This window comes from Gouania willdenowi, chromosome 22 (assembly GCF_900634775.1).
Source record: "Gouania willdenowi chromosome 22, fGouWil2.1, whole genome shotgun sequence".
Taxonomy (NCBI): domain Eukaryota; kingdom Metazoa; phylum Chordata; class Actinopteri; order Blenniiformes; family Gobiesocidae; genus Gouania; species Gouania willdenowi.
The window spans coordinates 26,536,805-26,556,706 of NC_041065.1; the positions used below are offsets into that span (position 1 = coordinate 26,536,805).

General features: G+C 36.9%; 2 protein-coding genes across 2 annotated transcripts; both read right to left on the bottom strand.

Moving 5' to 3' along the window:
• Positions 1-454: 454 nt before the first annotated feature.
• Positions 455-2,834, bottom strand: LOC114456560 (protein kintoun). The gene is made up of 2 exons (XM_028438416.1): positions 1,178-2,834; positions 455-874 (listed from the first exon to the last, which is right to left on the bottom strand). The coding sequence occupies exons 1-2, from the start codon at positions 2,675-2,677 to the stop codon at positions 581-583; spliced, it is 1,794 nt and encodes a 597-aa protein (XP_028294217.1). The 5' UTR covers positions 2,678-2,834; the 3' UTR covers positions 455-580.
• Positions 2,835-5,090: 2,256 nt separating this feature from the next.
• Positions 5,091-10,810, bottom strand: LOC114456834 (Krueppel-like factor 11). The gene is made up of 4 exons (XM_028438850.1): positions 10,642-10,810; positions 8,868-9,161; positions 6,327-7,290; positions 5,091-5,715 (listed from the first exon to the last, which is right to left on the bottom strand). Exons 1-4 carry the CDS (start codon positions 10,678-10,680, stop codon positions 5,420-5,422), a joined length of 1,593 nt encoding a protein of 530 aa, XP_028294651.1. The 5' UTR covers positions 10,681-10,810; the 3' UTR covers positions 5,091-5,419.
• Between the last annotated feature and the right edge of the window lie 9,092 nt (positions 10,811-19,902).

Here is a 19,902-nt window from a genome sequence, read left to right on the forward strand (position 1 = left end):
ATGTATGAAAATAGACCCAGTCAGACCAATTCATTGCTAGTGCACCTTATAAAAGTGATCCTTAAATACCACTGCCATCTTTGATTAGTCCAGTAGTTGTAAATAAATATCACAGTGGAAAGTAAATTCATATGGTGACCAAAATATTTTAGTCAGGTGATCCTTTTTACCCAATGGAAAAATTCAATTTTTATTGTTCCTCTCTTGCAGCTGTTTGTCTGTCAAGGAGACGATGCTTCACCAGGGAGGCCTCAAATGCCCCAGAAAAGGGATTGAGCAAAAACCAAGTTTCCAGTTTAATTTTTTTTTCAGCCATTTGAGTTAATATTTTTGGATAGAGTTTGTTTGGCACGGCATAGTTGAAAATGAAAGAACACAACTCCAGTTTGTCATGTATTGTCATATTTTGATATATTTTAATAATAACTTTTTATTGGGTATGAAAATCGTCAGTGATGGTGTTTATACCATCATTTTAGCGATAGCATTAAAAACAACCACCCCTTACAACAAACCCCATCCACTACACACACAGGTTACATGACCGGCTACTAAAGACATTTACGTATTTTTTTCCCCATCAGTCAAGCTCAAACATCAGTTTGTTTTTGAAGGTAAATCCAGCAGATGTGGAGTGATCAGTGATCACCGTCTCGTTTCCATCTTGGTCGATTTCTCTCAACTCTACAGCTTCAGGCTTTTTATCACACTTTGAGGTTTCAAAGACGTGCTCGCGTGGTTTATCGTCGTTATCCTGCTCGATCGACGCTTTGGTCAACTCTGAACCATTGGTGCGTCCTTGTTGTAGGTTTGACACAGTAGGCAGAACCTCTGCACGAGGTGTGGGATTTAGAAGTGGATCATCTGTTTCCACCTGGAAAGAAAGAAATTTAGCTACACGTTAACACTTGAAGTTTTCTACATAAGGCTCACATTACGCTGTCAGCATGAATATGATGTCATGAAGGCTCTCATTTGCTAAATTATGAAACCATTGGAGCTATGTTGGCATTTTTTGGATTTAGGTGGAGGGATCTAGTGGGGTTAGGGTAACAAATGACACTTAAGGACAGCCTTCATGCATGCTTAAAAATTTATGTATAAAATTTCAAGTCAAGTGTTACTAGTAACACTTAAAATGTTTACGCATTTGCAGAAAGTAATAAATACATTTTACCGTATTGTCTCTTGTCTCATCGTCCATTTCTGACGCCTTCAATGAGGATGATTTCACCTCTTTGTTGTCTTGTAGAAGCTGGTTAGGTTCAGATCTGTCACCAAGTGTTGAATCATGTTTACTTAAACCTCTCGGAGAAGCTGTTTTTCCTTCATTTTCACATCCATCCTCCCTCGCTGTGTTCTTAGTCTCATTTGTCACTGTCAGACTTTTTTGTGCCTCCTCCTGAAGGTATTCTTCCCGCATGACGCGTTCGCTTGTGTTAATCCTTTCAGCCACATAATCCGTCATCTCATTGTCAACACTTTTCCCATTAACATCGGATTCCGTTGTTTCTCCATCTGTCAAAGCGCTTTCATACTCAATCATTTCCTCCTGCTTGACATCTGGGATTTTAGTTTCCGCTTCCTGCTTCATCTTCTCGTTTTCTTTCCAGTCCTCTTCTACAGCCTTCTCCAGCTCATTCCCTGCCAAGCATTCTGAAGCAGAATGGGCTCGAGGACGAACTGGAAGCGTGACAATAAGTTGCCTCCTTTGCTTAATGAACTGAGCTCGTCCTTTGTCCTCATCTACAGTATAGGCTAAACTGAGCTCCAGTTTGTAAGCTGGTTTCTTGGACTCCAGCATGAGGGATCTGTCTTTTACTTCAAGGTTGGTGTCAGAGATTGTCTGGAGGAGTGGCAGGTCAATGGTTACCACGATCTCTTTGGGTGTGGGGCTTTTGGTTGAGTCTCTTGAACACGTAAAGTCCTGCACATCAATAAAGGAACGATATTTGACTGTGTGGTTTGGCTTTGTTGGCTCTGTTTCAGGATCAGAGCTGTGTTTTGTTTCTTTTTCACCTGGATGAGGACTTAAGAGATGGTTTAAACCTTCTGAGGACTCCTTGGCATTGCAACCAGGGATGGGTTTGCGGCTAACACAAGCTTGTGGAGTACCTTTGTATTTAATTTTCAAGTCTTTCACCTTGTTTTTATCCAGAGTTACTTTAAAGGCTTTCTGGATTCCCTCAATTGCTGTTTTGTCTACCATATTCATGAACAGCTTGTTTTTGCTTGCAATGTAGAGGGTGTCAGGGTGAAAGACCACATCATAAACCATGGCTTTGTTGCCTTTGCCATCAGTGTCAGGCCTTCCTGGATGCAGACTGTGAGGCAGGGACCAGCACTGTCCTCTATCTCCATCTAAGCCCACACCACGTTTAGATTCAGGCTTGCCAACCTTTTCACTGCTGCATATGTTGATGAAACACTTCTGCTTTCCATCCACACTCGTTTTGATCACCTTAAAGGGTTCAGGATGTATGAACTCGATGATGTTTCCTTTCTCCTGCTCCAGTAGTTTCAGCTCCTCCTCGTACAGTCTCTTGTTCTCAGGGTCTGATATTTCTTTAGCATAGTCGCACAACATGTTTCTGAAGTTTTCGTCTTTAAACGCTTCGGCCAATCTGCAGACTTCGTCCGTTGTCATGTTGAGCTCCTTCAGTTCATCCATGTTCATTAATACGATGCGAGCCGCGGTAAATAAATAGAAAAAATAATTATATAATAACGTAACAAATATAAATACCTTGAAGGTAATACGTTACTTTCACCCGAAAACACGATAAGCTAACCTAACTGCGTGACATCGTCTCCAAACAGAAAGTTGTTAATGATGTAACCATGGTAACAACATACGGAACTTCCGGGAAAAGAAGACCCGTATGTCGCAAATTTTGTTTATTTATTTTTCGGAAAGAAAAAAAAAAAAAACGGTTTCTACCGCTATTTGTTTCAACTTATATAATTTGAAATAAAGTTTTATTACATATTAATAATAAAACTTAATCTCTGAACTGCATAGATATGTTTTTAAACAAAACTAAATGTATGAGCAAAGATAAAATATAAATGTACTATAAAAAATATGGTAGACTATTTTTGAAAATTGTACATCATATTGACTTTCCATATAACTATTATTTATTTATTTATTTATTATTATTATTATCTTTTCGTAATAATAACTACATAAATAAATCCCATTAGATATAATCTTCACAGGACAAAACGACTGTAGTTTGGATTTAGTTCATTCTAGATGTATAGAGCACTCGTCTTACTTATGACAAATACTCAGTTTTCTTCTTCACAAACTTTATTTGTTGCACTGCAATTTGTTTGATATTTTTCGAGCAGATTTGTTTTCTGTTTTTTTGACAGTAAATGGAAGCCTCTATTTTGCATTTTTTAACATATGTGTTCATGCACAACAGCTTGTTTGATAAACGTCGTAAGGTGTATCATTTTTTTTTTTTTACATTATTTTTTTTTAAATAGAAAAACAAGTGACTGTTGTAGTACTTCCGGGTTACCAGCAGATGTCACTGTAGACCACAGAGCTGTAGCTGTGAACTATGTCGGTCAGTAAGGCAATTGGGCGGGTGTTCAGGGACGAGAGGTGATTGGGCGCGCCCCCAACGGTTCATATTTGCCAGTGATTGGTAGAGCGGTGCTGTTACTGGGTGTGGACTGGTGCTTATGGTTATAGATGTGTGAAATCCTGCACATCAGGGACACGTTCTTTGCTCCAGTCACTGATCAGTTAGTCCATGTTTGTTCATTATTATGTTAAGGAATTAGAATCCTGCCAAAACCTCACAAAACATCATACTTCATCATGCTTCAGAAACAAATAATGTGCAACTTGTTTTAGGGCATAGAAAAAAAAAAAAAACATTTCTTCAATATACTTAAAGTACGAAAAATCCTTCAAATACAAAAAATAAGAAATAAAATAAATACAAACAATTACACAAGTATGAAAAATTGTCACTTATTAAAATTATAAGTGTACATGAATCATATATATTATTTTGAACATCTCAGATTGTTTTTTGCTGTTTTTTTTTTCTTTTTTTGTTCCTTTTGTTTTTTTTTGTTTTGTTTTAATAGCAAAAAAACAAAAACAAAAACTAATAGATGAACTTTTGGCACAATTTTGGCACTGTTGCATAAATTAAAATGAATACAAACAAACCTGCTGATAGGTACGTTTCTTATTTGCAAAATAATATGCATTTTTTTTTTTTTGTGATGATTCGTTTTTATTTGCAAACTGGATGTCAAAAAAACGTGTTTTGTGTTTGAAAGGTTTTGGCATGATTTAAAACAATATGTGTGTTGTTGAAGTCTTCCAAAGGTCTTCTGTAAATTCCATAGTTATTGGCAAAGTTGTGCCTTCTTTTAATTTGCACTCATTATCCATCAGTATCAACACAAGGGAAAAAGGACAATGTTTAATGTGCTTAATTCAAAAACCTCCTCTCACTTGTCCAATCATTAGCCTATGATGAATATATATCCACCCAAATGATCACTTAATACAAAAATGTGATTGATCAAGCATGTTTATCTCTTCTGACTCATCAAACCTCTTGACTAAACCACGCAGGAGAACATGATGTCCAAAAAGTCTTTTATAACACCGAAAAGGAAAAAAAAATAAACCCACTTAGCAAACAGGAAGCTGCCTTCACGTGTCAGCACATTCAGAAGAAGTTGAATGAGTTGCAGCTGACCAAAGATGGCCTTGTGGCAGTGGGAGTCGCTGTTATGACGTACTCAGGATGTGCCTCACAGCTTTTCTTCTTTTTTGTAGTTGCTTTTAACTGCCTTGCCTTGTAACAGATATTGTGAAAAGAACTCAAGAAACAGTCCAAAAAAAGCTTACTTCAATATTCTTTTATTACAAATATGTATTAAATATTTTTGCAAAGTTAACCTAGGAGATATAATCAAGGTATAATCAGAGTACTGATGATTAATAATTATATTTACATGTTTTTTTTTGTCTTTTTTTTTTTTTTTTTTACCCAAATGGGCCACAATTTTTTATCATAAGACATAACAAACGATACATTCTCATAGAGATACGGTATATATATATATATATATATATATATATGAGTATCCACACAATGTGAAGGTGTAAAGGAGGTGAAAAAAGGTGAAATGTAAAACGTCAAACACAATACAAAGGCTTTGGCAAATGTGCATACACGATATCAAAGTAAACAAAGAATCCTTTTTGATAATAAACATTTACAAATGAGCAGTAGAGCAGGAAAAAGAGTCCAGTGCATGTTTTTATTCATTCCCATGAATCCCAGAGCAGCAGCCGTGTGTGCGTGGCTACTTCCTGTCTCCCTCTAGCATTCCTGGAGTGGGTATTAGACGCCAGTTATTCATCGTCTACTTTCTACTTTGGGCCAGAAGGTACCAACATGCTGAGTGTGGCGATGCCAGCTTTTGACGGAGGCGTTTTAGCCATTTTGTTCAGACTTCGAACGTCGGCCTGCCAGGAGGGGATTTTTTTCGTGGTCATGTGGCGGCGGGCGTGCTTGGTTAGATGATCGCTACGCATGAATCGCCGTTCGCACACGGGACACACGAACTTCTTCTCCCCCGTGTGGGTGCGCCGGTGTCGGGAGAGCTCGTCAGAGCGGGCGAAGCGTTTGTCGCATCCTTCCCAGCTGCAGCTGAAGGGTTTCTCACCTGTTGATGGAGAAAATAGTGCCACACGATTAATAAATGTGACTCACTTTACAGTCATGAAACAGGAAGTCACTAGGGCAGGCGTCGCCAACCTTTCTGAAACTGTGAACTACTTCATAGGTACTGTACTGTAATGTCCAAGGGGGTAGCAGTTAGAAAAGCACTTATTAAATCCTACATTTTCATGGTTTCACTTTAATTAGAGGATAAGATAATAATTTAGGCTAGCAGCAACTTGAAAAGGTAGGAAATGTTGAGATTTCAACATGAAACAATTTATTTCTCCTAGTTTATGCAACTGTTTCATCTCCGTTAAATTTGATAGAAAATCCACCTTGTGTTTTTACAAACCACTGACCATACATCAGATCTGCAACACTTAAAAACATTAGTCACGATGTTTCAGTGCAAATAAATATTTAAAGATGGTTAATTTAATACTAAAACTTAATCAGCGGTATATAACTCTACTAAATACTCTCTACATCTCTCATATGAATTTATCTTTGAGAGTTTGAATCCTGGAAAGTAATTTTAAATGGAGCTCCTGAGGGCCCCTCACATGGTCCATGCGAGCTACCTGGTCCACACTGCACTGGAGGACAACTCACCTGTGTGTGTGCGAAGGTGAGCCTTGAGGTGTGAGCTCTTAAAGTACGTCTTTCTACAGCCTGGGAAGTTGCAGATATAGTTCCTCCTCCTGGAAAAGTCCATCTTTGCGGGTGTTGTGCTGCCGCTGGGCCCCGCCGGCATGTACACAGGGGCCGGGGCCAGAGGTAGCAGTTTGGTGTTGCCTAGAGTCATGACAGTCTGGGGGCAGTGGTGAGGGGCTTGGGAAACCGAGGTCTGGGGGAGAACCAGCATCACTGTACCCTGAGGCACCGCTGAGCCCACAATCAGAGACTGCTGGACAGGCGCGGTATTGGCTGAGGCCGGCTGGGGGAGGAGGGGCGAGGTGGTGCTGGTGTTGCTGGTGGTCTGAATCCCAGTATTGGATGTTTGCACCGCACTGGGGATGAAGGCTGAAATGATCCCTGATTGGCTGCTGACGGGGAACATCTGGCAGATGATTTGGGTGCTAGAGACAGGAGGAGGGGACACAGTGGTGGGAAACGAGAGTGTAGGTGGGCTGGGGCTGCTTTGTGGTTGGCTGTGAACAGCAGTGGAAATGGAGAAGCTAGAGGGGTGGACTAGCTTCTCTGTTTGTGAGGGAGAGGGGACCAATGGAACAGGTTGGTATGGGGGCGTGGCTATCTGTGCAGTGTTTGAAGAACATTGCTGAGGGGTCTGCTGCCGCTGGCACTCGATTGAAGCTCTGGCAGAGTCTCTGGTAGGCCCTACGGTGGGGACCACTGGAATGTTTTGCTGGCAGAGGTTTCGGTCCGCGGTGTGGCGAATGACGCTGGTCACCATCGCTCGGCAGGTTTGTGGCGGAGGTGAGAGGGTAGCGGTGTTTTCAGAGATGGGCGCCATGGCAGGTTGATGGAGGCCAGGGGCACAGCGCTGGGTAGAAACAGCCAGCGCAGGGGTCGACGAGGTTTCAACAAAGCTGGGGCTGTGCGGAGGGGTCATACACTGCAGGAAAACATAGGGCATATTAAAGTGGGCCACACCCCAGGGTTGGGATCAGTTACAATTACGTTTTCAATTACAATTCAATTACAATTACAGCAACCACCATTAGATTACAATTATTTTGTTTATCCTCAGAAAGTCAATTACATTCTTAATTACTAAAGTTCAGTTCCAATTAATCACAATTACTGAGCCTAACCTCAAAAGTTAACTTTCATCTTGTGCTAGCTTTCTGTTAGCATCTCTTATGATAACGGGTCCTAAAATCTACTGTAAAATCCACTATAAACCAATATATATCATTTCATTTCTTTCCTATCTATTGGTTACATTATTAGGCTTCCTAATCAATAAAAATATAGGTTTTAATATTTTTGGTGTGGGCATCTGAGTTTTTTTGTGTCCGCATACCTCTCAATTTTTATGTTTTTTAAAATGTGGGAAAGCTTGATATGAAACATATTTTAATAATTGTTAACTACATATGTGTAGGACTGTTTTGCGTTAAATTATAATTGACAATTTTTTTGGGGTATTGTCATGGCAATTACAATTACAAAGTCAATTATCTGAACTCACTTACAGTTTAATTATGATTACGACAGCAACAGATTTTAAAAATTTAAAAAATATACAGTAATTACACCCTAGTTGTGATGAATCACCAGTTACGCATTTACAATTATAATTCACCCCCACCCTGCCACACCCTCTGCATCTTTACATTGTTTGGAAAGCACATGTAGTTTGCAGACGTAGGAATTCCAGGTTATAAGAACAGTTTAATGAACTGTGATTTTTTTTAAACGTTTTTTTATGACCCTGCATCATCAACCTGACTGTATAAAGGCTGCCTTAATCACATGTCACGTTATCTTTACAAGAAGGCATCAAAAGGTCAAAGGGTGCAAAGGAAAAACCTTGACTATCATGAAACCAAGCGCCTGCTTTTTAGGTGAAACTGGTCTTATTACAGCATATGTGTCAAACTCATGGCCCGGGGGCCAAATCTGGCCCTTTGGAGCAGTAAAAAATGACAGAGAAAACATGACTAAATAAAACTCAATAATATATGCAGGGGCTCACGGTTTTCCCGGTGCTTATATTGTACGATTGCAGTCGTTTTAAATGTGTTTTTTTTAATAACATTTTATTGTGTGTTTTCATGCCTAAAGTCCAGCCTTGTGTGGAAAATGTCATTCTGTATGCATCTATGGTGTGTATGTATGAATGACAATAAACTATAATTATCTATCTATTTTTAATGTTAAGCAGTTGAAAAAAACTCAAAATTCTTACAAAATCCTTCAATTTTCCTCAGATTTTGTCATAATATTTCCCTTAATTGAACATAAATTGGTCACAAAATGTAGGAAATTTAAAGTGAAGATCCTATTGCTACTGATATCTATCACTTATTGCTTGGATATGGTCAGTTTCGTACATATTTTGTATTCAATATATACGTAGAAGTGCAAACCAGGACACATTAATGTTGAAATGACTCATTTTCCTCCCCCTGAACTAAAAAAAACGAGTTTGACACCCCTGCATTACATCATTTGAAAATGACCTACCAACGATGAGAGGGACACAAAGTCTTTGGGGGGGTCCGGCAGCTCCGTCTGCAGGATGGAGTCGCAGGAGTCTGACGCTGGGGTGAGGGGTCGGGGCTTGCAGAGGTTTGGTTTGTTGTTGCTGTTGAGGAACAGAGTCTGACCCCAGGAGCTCATGCACACGAGAGCTTCCGCTGCTTCCAGGTCTGTGTACTCCAGGCCGGTGGAACAGCTGATGGCTCCAATAGAAGCAGATGGGTCACCGCCGTGCCTCTTTCTCTTAGCGGGAGACTCATAATTGTCCAAATACTCGTTCTTAGAAGAGGGGAGGAAGAAAATAATTCATCAGACATAGAAATGTTATTTTATTCATGTTGATTGGTGGAGAATCTGGCGGTTCTCAAACTTCTTTGGCTCAAGTACCCGATTTCTGTTATTTCTGAGTACAAGTACCGCCTTTTGTCTTACTACAACTTTATAAACTATTTAAAAACAACTATAGATCATAATAATGGAATTAATGAAAGATAACACTATTTAAAGAATCTCATTTTTGTAAATAAGTGGAAATAAATGGTATTTAGGTTGTTGGTTCCCAACCGTTTTATGGATCATGACCCCATTTTGATATCAAGAATTTCTACAATTAGTTTTGATCACGTTTTTTTTTTTTTTTTTTTTAACTGCATTTTAGTTGAACTAGATTCATATTTCACAAAGTGAAAGTACAGAAATACAGTTGTTTAAGATTGTGTGAAAGAAAAAAAAGAATAATAATTTAAAAAAAAAAAGTGAAATCTTTTTTTTTTTATTTTTCAGAAATTTCAAGCGACCCCATTTAAACTCCAGGTGACCCCACATAGGACCCCGACCCCAAGGTTGAAAAACACTGATTTTAGTGGCTCCTGCATTGATTTATTTCTATAGTTTTTTAAAAAAATGATAATTTTGGGTCATCTAACACCTGGGGTGGGACCATGATTGACAGTTTATTAATATCTCTGGTACCCCCTGTAGTGCTATCGCGTACCCCTAGGGTTACACGTACCCCCATTTGAGAAACACTGATCTAATCTATTACAAGACAAGCAGATAAAGCCACACATAATCTAGTCAGTGCACTCTTTCTGTATCAGAAGTTCAAACTTCATCATGTTGCCAATAATGGAGGAAGGATTGGGGGGGGGGGGGGGGGGGGGGGTTATTTGTGACAACACCCCAGCACTGCGCGCACCGCCTCTGGCAGGCTGCCAGGACCCCTCCCCTTCCCAAATATAGACCAAACAGTGACGTGCTGCAGAGATGAGCCACGTGAAATCCCCATAAAGCGGGCTGGCATCAGGAAGTGGCTTTATTACGTTACTGCTTAGTTTTTACATGTTTACAGTAAACGCAGCCCGCAATCACGACTGACGTCATTAAATTAGCAATATTGACATCCCTGAATGGCGTTCGAAAATTACACAAATTAACTAAAAAAAACTAAAACTAAACTAAAAAAAAACATGTTACAAAAATATTCTTTTTTGTTTTTTAGCATTTCAGAGAAAATTAATGTTTGCGCTTAATGTGGTGGACTTAACAACACTAAAAAGCTTATAGTAGTAAAGAAAAACTCAATATTTATTTAAATTTGAAGTGAAATTATTTACATACGCGCGCATTAGATGTCAAAACAACAAACAGTTGCGGGTCAGAAGAAGGAGAGCAAAGCTACATTTAATTATTAATGTCATAAATAGTTTAAAAAAAAAAAAAAAAAAAAAACTAAAACAAACAAATACATAACACTTACCCCGCGTGAGTTCATTTCTGTTAAATTCCGCGATGGCATTGAATAAAATGTTTAAATTCTCCCCCCAGTGTAGAACAAAGAGAGGAGGTTTGCCAGTGCTGTGATAGGACTGAGGTCGTCTCTGTCTCTGACTGGCTCCCTTTTCTCTCAGCTGTGCGTAAAACACGGGCTGGGAAGAAAAAAAAGAAAAAAGAAAAACAAAACTCACAACACGCATCGGCGGGTGGCAACACTCAGCCAATCACGACGCTGTGTGTGCAGAGCTGTGGCCAATAGGAGGGCGGCCAACGCGTGAACAGCGCGTGCTCGTTGAGCAGTTGGAGGAAATGGGGTGCGTGTCCGTTGGTGGGCGGGGCCAGGAGAGTCAGCAGTGTCAGGGTAAACCCGGTGAACCGCCGGCCCTCAATGTAGGCAAAAGGTCGATCAAGTCTATGCGGCGTTCAGTGGCTGTAGGAACTACGCCTCCCTTCATATGTAACAGCTTTTATTACCAGATTTAGTACTGATTAGAGGTGGGACATTTCACGATACGATTGACGATAATGGGCTCATAATAATGATACAATATTACGCCAAAACAACCCGCCATAAAAACAGTTTCTTCCCCCAGGCTGTCACTCTGATCAACACTAAACAGTCAAAGAGTGTCAGACCTGGTTCTGTGAAAAAACCCTGGAACCAAACATAGCAACCCTGGATCAATCTGACACTGAGAATGTTCATGTACATACCTTTAAATTAAATGTTCTCCTGCACTACTTATCAATGCTCTACTGCACTATTTTCCTTTTATTATTATTATATTTTATTATTATCTTTCTTTTCTATTATTTTCCTTCTTTTTATCTTATTTTTTTATTTTTATTTTGTATTTATTTTTTTATACTATTATTATTATTATTATTATTATTATTATTATTATTATTATTATTATTATTATTATTATCTTGTTATTTTATCGAGTTTGCACATTCTAGTCTAACTACTGTTTATATTTATACTTATGTTTATACTTATTATCATCTTTTCTAGCTGATTGTTTATTATTGAATGTTTTCACTATTGGAGAGAGCACAGTTGACCGAGTCAAATTCCTCGTGTGTACAACATACACTTGGCGAATAAAGATGATTCTGATTCTGATTCTGATTCTGATTTTTCAAAAGGAGAGGAAAAAGAACAAAAAAACACCCCAATAAAACTTGAAAAAGAACAATACTTTTATTTGAGTTGAACTCTAAGCATATTGGCTTACTTACTCTAAGATAGAGCTGGGCGATATATCAAGTTTTCTATTTTGGTGATATAAAAAAATTTCAATATTGCCTATATCGATATATATATACTGTATATATATATATAATTGTTGAAAAAGAATAATATATATATATATATACTGTATATATATATATATATATATTATTCTTTTTCAACAATTTTAGCATGTCTACATTTTCTGGGAAATGGGAGACCTTTGGATATTGACTATGTCTCCTGCAGTTAAAAATACATGCTTGTTCGGGATAGATGTAACAGGGATGGAAAGGTGCGGTTCACCTTCTACCTGTCGTAATACCACTCGTACCATCGACTGACGATCTTGTGACGTTTCATTATCGTGATATGTCATTAGTGATAATTATTGTTATTTACTAATATTTCTGAGAAAATGTTCAGAAGGGAAGAGGTCAAAAGAGCAGAAGACAGGACGATGAACTGAAGATGTTAATTTTTTCTTTGGAAGTGAGCAGAATGTATATAAATAGGAATAACAGAAGGAAAGCTAATTTTGGACAGATTTTTTTAGGAAATTGAGACGGATAAAGAGATTATTTGCTCATGTAGGCTTATGTTGGAGAGATGGTAACTTTTTTTTGGCAAAGGATGCTTGTGATGGAGGTTTTAGACAAAAGGAGATGAGAAAGGCCACTGTGGAAGATGATGAATGCAGTCATGCAGGCCACGTTTATGGTAGGAGGAGGACACAGGAGACATAGGAGATTGGAGGAAGATGATCCGTGACTATGGCAACCCCTGAAGGGAAAATTGCCACAAGAACACGATGTAGTATGGAATGCACAATAGAAAAGACCAAAAATCTTTGGTTTTAAGAGTAATTATTAGTTGTATCACTCTGAAGCTGATTGATATTTTAAGTTTAACATGCCAGAGGAAATTCTCCTAACTACCGTAGGTTGCTTGATTGTATTTGTATTGTTTTGTCAATGATACCCTCAACCATTGATTCAGTCTTATTTCCACCTCTGTATTCTATGGATGATGCCGAGAAAAACATTAGTTACACATACGTCGCATAATTGTCTGATTGTGAATGCTGGTGTTTATTTTTCCAAAATTTGAGAAAAAATATTTACAACAAAATAACTCACATTGACGTTAGAATGCATATAGTAATTGAAAAAAAAATTAAATGAAAAAAATTAAAATCTGTAGACAGTTAATCTCGGATAAACCATAGAAATTGACATGCATTTTAGTATGAAAATTCGGAGCCATTCAAATGCCCTGGTAATATAATTTCAATTATGAAAGTGAAATATATTCTCGGTTATCCCTTTCTTTTTTTAAATCAGTACTATTAATCTGGATTTCACTTTATCAATTTATCTAATTATTTGTAACCTGGATGAACATTTTATACATATTCATGTATACTAAACTGTAAGATTTGTGCACATACAGCTTTCAGGGTTTTCAAAGTAAGTGACAGAAAAGCTTGATCTCACCATTTATTTTTTTATTTTTTTATTAATAACTGTTAAATCAAGCTGACATGTCGATTTTAAGGTATTTCCCACACCACGTGAACGCAGCACGAGTGCCAGACGTAGCGCGGGATTGTTTTGTTTTGTTTTTTTTTTTTTTTTTTTTTTTTTTTAGAACTGTTTGTGCAGACCTCTCAAGGAAGACAAAGAGTCAACTTACAAATGTAATACCATGTGATTAGATAGAAACCATTGACTTATTTTTTTAATTTTTTTTTATTGTGCTTTTATTGTTGAAAAAACGAGTGAAATGAGATGATGACACATTGCACCATACCTTTAAATGTAGTATTTTCAGAACTGAGCATTTGTTCTAGTATTCATGATAAACCAAAATTCAAAAACCAATCTTTTGTCAAGGTTTCCCAAATATCCACACATTGAATAATCTTTCATTCACAAAGATAGCTTTGTTGTCTTTATACTGATTATGTTTCTATTGGCTTTGTGTGCGTTGCCAGTTTTACTGTATTCTGGCATTTGAGTTTAATTTGGTCCAATGTCTGACCATTTATATAGTTCATTCTAATGAAAATTAGAGGTGAAAGTACTGTAATCACATTGCTCTAATTGAGGTGCTTTTATGGGTAAATAATTTTACATGTACTTAAGTACGTTTTAAAAGACGTAAAGACATTTCTACAAACAACCGTTACTGAGTAAATTATATTTATTTTTTGTTTTTAAAATGATCAACGGACATTGTGAAACTACAAAAGAGGAAATGACCAGACAACAATCAAATGCGTCGCTTCATAGCCGACCAATCAGATTAAACGTAATGCATGGCGTCCAAACAGCATTGAATGTAGGTTATTTCATTTGAATTCATTGGTGTAAAAAATAATTTTCATTTATACAGATGCTTTTGTGGAAAATAAATTAAGTTCAAATTGTGCAAGGTTTCCTCTCTTCCTTTTTAAGTTTATACATGAGATGTTTACTGTATGCAAGGGAACGTGACAAGATTTATTACCAAAATATAGTAAACATGGGGGTGAAAGTAACTAGTAACTTTGAGTACTATTTAATTAAGCTACTTTTGACTTGTTTTTGAGTATTTTATGAATGACTTACTTGTGACTTTTGTTGGTGTGTTGTTGTGACTTTTGTTGGTATGTTGTTGTGGTTTTTGTTGGTGTGTTGTGGCTTTTGTTGGTGTGTTGTTGTGGTTTTTGTTGGTGTGTTGTGGTTTTTGTTGGTGTGTTGTGGTTTTTGTTGGTGTGTTGTTGTGACTTTTGTTGGTGTGTTGTTGTGACTTTTGTTGGTATGTTGTTGTGGTTTTTGTTGGTGTGTTGTTGTGACTTTTGTTGGTGTGTTGTTGTGACTTTTGTTGGTGTGTTGTGGTTTTTGTTGGTGTGTTGTTGTGACTTTTGTTGGTGTGTTGTGACTTTTGTTGGTGTGTTGTTGTGACTTTTGTTGGTGTGTTGTGGTTTTTGTTGGTGTGTTGTTGTTGTTTTTGTTGGTTTGTTGTGGTTTTTGTTGGTGTGTTGTTGTGGTTTTTGTTGGTGTGTTGTGGTTTTTGTTGGTGTGTTGTGGTTTTTGTTGGTGTGTTGTTGTGACTTTTGTTGGTGTGTTGTGGTTTTTGTTGGTGTGTTGTTGTGACTTTTGTTGGTGTGTTGTGGTTTTTGTTGGTGTGTTGTGACTTTTGTTGGTGTGTTGTGACTTTTGTTGGTGTGTTGTTGTGGTTTTTGTTGGTGTGTTGTTGTGACTTTTGTTGGTGTGTTGTGACTTTTGTTGGTGTGTTGTTGTGACTTTTGTTGGTGTGTTGTGGCTTTTGTTGGTGTGTTGTGACTTTTGTTGGTGTGTTGTTGTGACTTTTGTTGGTATGTTGTTGTGGTTTTTGTTGGTGTGTTGTTGTGACTTTTGTTGGTGTGTTGTGACTTTTGTTGGTGTGTTGTGACTTTTGTTGGTGTGTTGTGGCTTTTGTTGGTGTGTTGTGGCTTTTGTTGGTGTGTTGTGTTGTGTGGCCCCTTCTGGGCCACCGTACTTGTGCTTGAGTAAAATTTCAATCAAGTAACAGTACTTCTACTTAAGTAGGACATATCAGTTCTCTTTACACCTCTGATAATAATTTAAAAACCTGAAACTGGTTGTGACCTACATTTACTGTTGCATCAGACCCTAGTTTTGAGCGAGGGAACAAGACTTCTCAGAAGTTAACGTGAACTTGCAACAACCATCGAGGGCTACCCTTGGAAAAGAGAAAAATGTAATTAAAGCACACATTCATTGTGTTGCATGGTTTCTTTTTGGACATACTTTACTTTACTTTAGGTGTTTTTAACGTGTCTGCCCTGCAGCAGAGGGCAGAAAGCAGGTGTGGCGGCCCAGCCCCGGCAGAATCTTGCTTCGAAAGGAAAGGCCGTGCCTCGATGTGATTCACATAAGCGTGACCTCAGGGAGTGGGTTCATAGCTGCTGCATTGCAGTTAGTGTGCCAGCTGCTAACGCCAAGCAGGGGAGGAAGGAGGAGCAAATGACAGGCAGCCCCGGCCTGAGTAAGAGTGCAATGGCCTGTTTGTGATATAAGTGGGGCAGTCCCATTCAACTTTGGTTAGAGAATCTAGAGGAAAGGTTAGAATGGCCCTATCTGGGCCTCTGCATGCACACCGCCCCTGTCTGGTCAACTCTCGTTGCTCAGGGTCTCTAAAAAAGGGCGGGGGGAGTAGTTTTAGCAAGGTTAAATATATCGCCATGAGCAGCGGTACAATAACAGCCCATCAGCACTGACAGTAGCCTTAGTGAGTTGTATGAAGATCTTGATCATCATTTAGAATTGGACTTAAGATTTTTATCATCCACTTTAGGGCGTTACTGAAAATGCATTAGGATAAAGTCACCCTGCAGACTGGAAAATGTGAGACATCATAAGCTGATGATGTTACTTGTCAGAGAGTTTTTGATGGACTTTTTTTCTTTTTTTTTGTCTTAAAGCTGTACATCTGCTGTTGCACTTTTTGAACTCATTTAAACTTGTGGAGAAGAGTGCATAGCGCTCCGCCCTTATAGACACCGTCTGTATGCATGTGGGTGAAAGGACATCATTACACTTATCAAAAAAGACAATACTTGGTCCATTCTTTAAAGCAGTGGTTTTAAAACTTTTTTGACTCATTTTTTTTATTTGTGATTCCAAGTACCAGTACCTCCTTTGTCTCACTAAAACATTTTACTCATAATTCTGTGAAAAACAACTGTAGAGCATAATGATGGAATGAATGAGTGATAACACACATTTTACAGAATCTCATTTTGTAAATAAGTTGAAAGAAACTGTATTTAGTGCCTCCTGAAAAGATTTATCTCTATAGTTTTGAGACTTTATGGTCATCTCCCTCCTGACTCTTATCTTTTCATTTCATTTTCTAACCAAGATCATTTCTATCATCATTTGTTTTTGTTTTTTGAGTCATTTTGTGTATTTTGTTGTTGTTTGTCTGTTCTTTCTTTTATTATTTAGTATATTTTTCTCTTGTTTTGTGTAGTATTTGTTGTCATTTTTGTGTGTTGTTGGTATTATTTAAATTATTCTCTCTCAGTGTGTGTGTTTTTGGTGTCGTTTGGTTGTTTCTTATGTCGTTTTGTATGTTTCTCTGTTATTTTTGTGTATTTTGTAGTGATCTTGTGTGTTTTTCTCTCTCTCTTTTGTGTGTTTTTTTGTCATTTTGTTGTTTGTTCTTTTTTATTATTCGGTATATTTGTCTCTAATTTTGTATATTTTTGTTGTCGTTTTCTGAGGGTTGTTGGTATTATTTAGATTATTCTTTCTTGTGTCGTTTTGTATGTTTCTCTGTTTTTTTTTGTGTATTTCGTGGTGATCTTGTATTTTTTTTCTCTCATTTAATGTGTCTTTGTTGTCATTTTGTGTGTTGCTGGTAATTGTAAGTATTTTTCTTTTCTCTTAGTGTATGTGTTTTTTTTGTTGTTTTTGGCTAAAGTTACCCTGCAGACTGGAAAATATGAGACATCATAAGCTGATGATGGTACTTGTCAGATAGTTTTTGATGGATTTTTATTTATTTTTTTTAAAGCTGTACATCTGCTGTTGCACTTTTTGGACTCTTTTAAACTTGTGGAGAAGAGTGTATAGCGCCCCTCCCTTCCTTACAAACACTGTCTGTATGCATGTGGGTGAAAGGACAAAACCATACTGAGGCTGCGTAGAAAACAACAAGACAAAGACCATTATTGTATTTAGTTCCTTACATTCTATTCTATTTGTCACTTCAGGTCATTTTGTTTAACTTTTTCAACCGGTTCACTGGGGGCCACATGCAGTCATTGGTTGGGTTTTGTGCAGCCCTTAAAGTAAATGCACACAAAACACAAAAAATTTCAAAAAAAAAATTGTAATAATTCACAAAAAACTGAAAAAAAAAAAAAAAGATATAGAACACTAAAAAAAAAAAAAAAACACACACAAAATGACAGATAAATACACAAAAATGCTAAGAGAAATGCTGAAATTACTCTAAAAACACAAAGAATTGTTACTTATGAATGACTGAAAAATATACAAAATGGCAAAAAAATAAATAAAAATTACGACAAAAACCGACGAAATGTCTCATAACACAGAAAACAACAAAAATATACAGAAGTAAGTACAGTATAATCTATGAAGCAACAACAAAAAGCCACAAAACGACAACAAAAATATACAATAGTGACAGGAAAACACACACAAAAAAACCCTTTGATCTTTTGTGTAATAATGCTCAGATTGGGTATTATTCTAAATGCTGATGTGAATGTTGATAATGAGGCCCTCAGATCAGATACAATCACATCTTTGTGACCCCCGCTGTGATGAAAGTTCACCGTCTCTACTGTAATCAATAATTGTACAATAACATAACGGGTGGGAGGAAGTATATGAATTGGTAATTTGGAAAGTTGAGTTTAATAAGGTCTCAGGTTAATACTGAAGCAGAACAGATTCATTTTAGAACGTGAGAGAAAGTAGCTTTTATAGCAAAGTTTTTAAACATTTGCATGAAACAATCTATAAATAAAAAGTGTTTCATTAAAAAATAAAAGTCCAAAGTTTCACAAATAAAGCTCCATGCCTGTCACATTATATAGTTGCAATATGAAAGTACTATCAATTCATAATATTTTAAATATAGTGTGTAGACTATTGCTTTTCAATCGCATGTGCCTGACCCTTAAATTGCTCGTAAATTTGCTTATTATTATTATTATTATTATTATTATTATTATTATTATTATTATTATTATTATTATCTTAAGAATTGTATGTTTTGATAGCACTTCGAGATGACAATTGTTGTAATTTGCTCTATATAAATAAAGTTGAATTGAATTATGCTTATTATTATTATTATTATTATTAATAATAATAATAATAATAATAATAATAATAATAATAATAATAATAATAATAATAAATTAATTAAAAGAACAATCAGCTTTCTACATGTTATACAGAAACTAGCTTGATAGAAAAACTAAATAAATAAGATAAACGAGGATTACGTTAATTTCTCCTTCTTGGTGAAATTATTTAGCTGTGTACAAACAACAACAACAATGGTGTGACAAAGTCCAGCTAACCTGTGAGAGCTTTCTCCTAAAGTCAACCCTGCTGTGAAGGAGGCTTTGTGTAGAACAACACGTGACTTTACCTCCCATCTCCTCCCACACATGAGATCAGAGCCACAACAGGGATTTCTCTATCAGCATCTGGCTCCTGATTGGTCAGAGTGGGACTGTGAAGCCAATCTGTTGCTATGAGAGACTGACTCCTGTGTTGCTAGCTGGTTGTCTGTTGTCCTGGCAACATGAGGAGAGGAGCAGGAGGCAGGTTGGAGGGCTCGCCTCAGCCACTTTCCCTGGAGACAGTCTTACAGTGTGTGCTGCTTCACGATAAGGTCTTCTTGGTTTTTTTTTTTTTTCTTTTTTCTTCCAAGGATGTCATTTTGAATTTTAGCCCACACGCAAAGAATTACACACAGTTAGTTTCATTTTCTGTGTCTTCAAATTTGTAATTTAAATTGTAAAATCTATCCATTCAATAGTTCAAATCTCTGCAAATGATTAATTATTCACAAATAAACAGTTATAGACAAATTAAACTTTGCAGAAATTATATTTATACTTCTTTTTTTCCCCGCAAAAATTGTTATCTATTCTTTAAAGCAGTGGATCTCAAACTTTTTTAACTCAAGTACCCCTTTCTGTTATTTCTGAATCCAAGAACCCCCTTTGTCTGACTACAACATTTTAAAATGTACGGCATAATAATGGAATGAATGAGTGATAAAAACACATTTTAAAGAATCTCATTTTGTAAATAAGTTGAAAGAAACTGTATTTGGTGCCTCCTGAAAAGATTTATTTCTATAATTTTCATCATTTACAGTCATCTTTTTTTGGGTCATTTTGTGTATTTTGTCTGTTCTTTTTTATTATTCAGTATATTTTTCTCTTGTTTTGTGTGTAATTGTTGT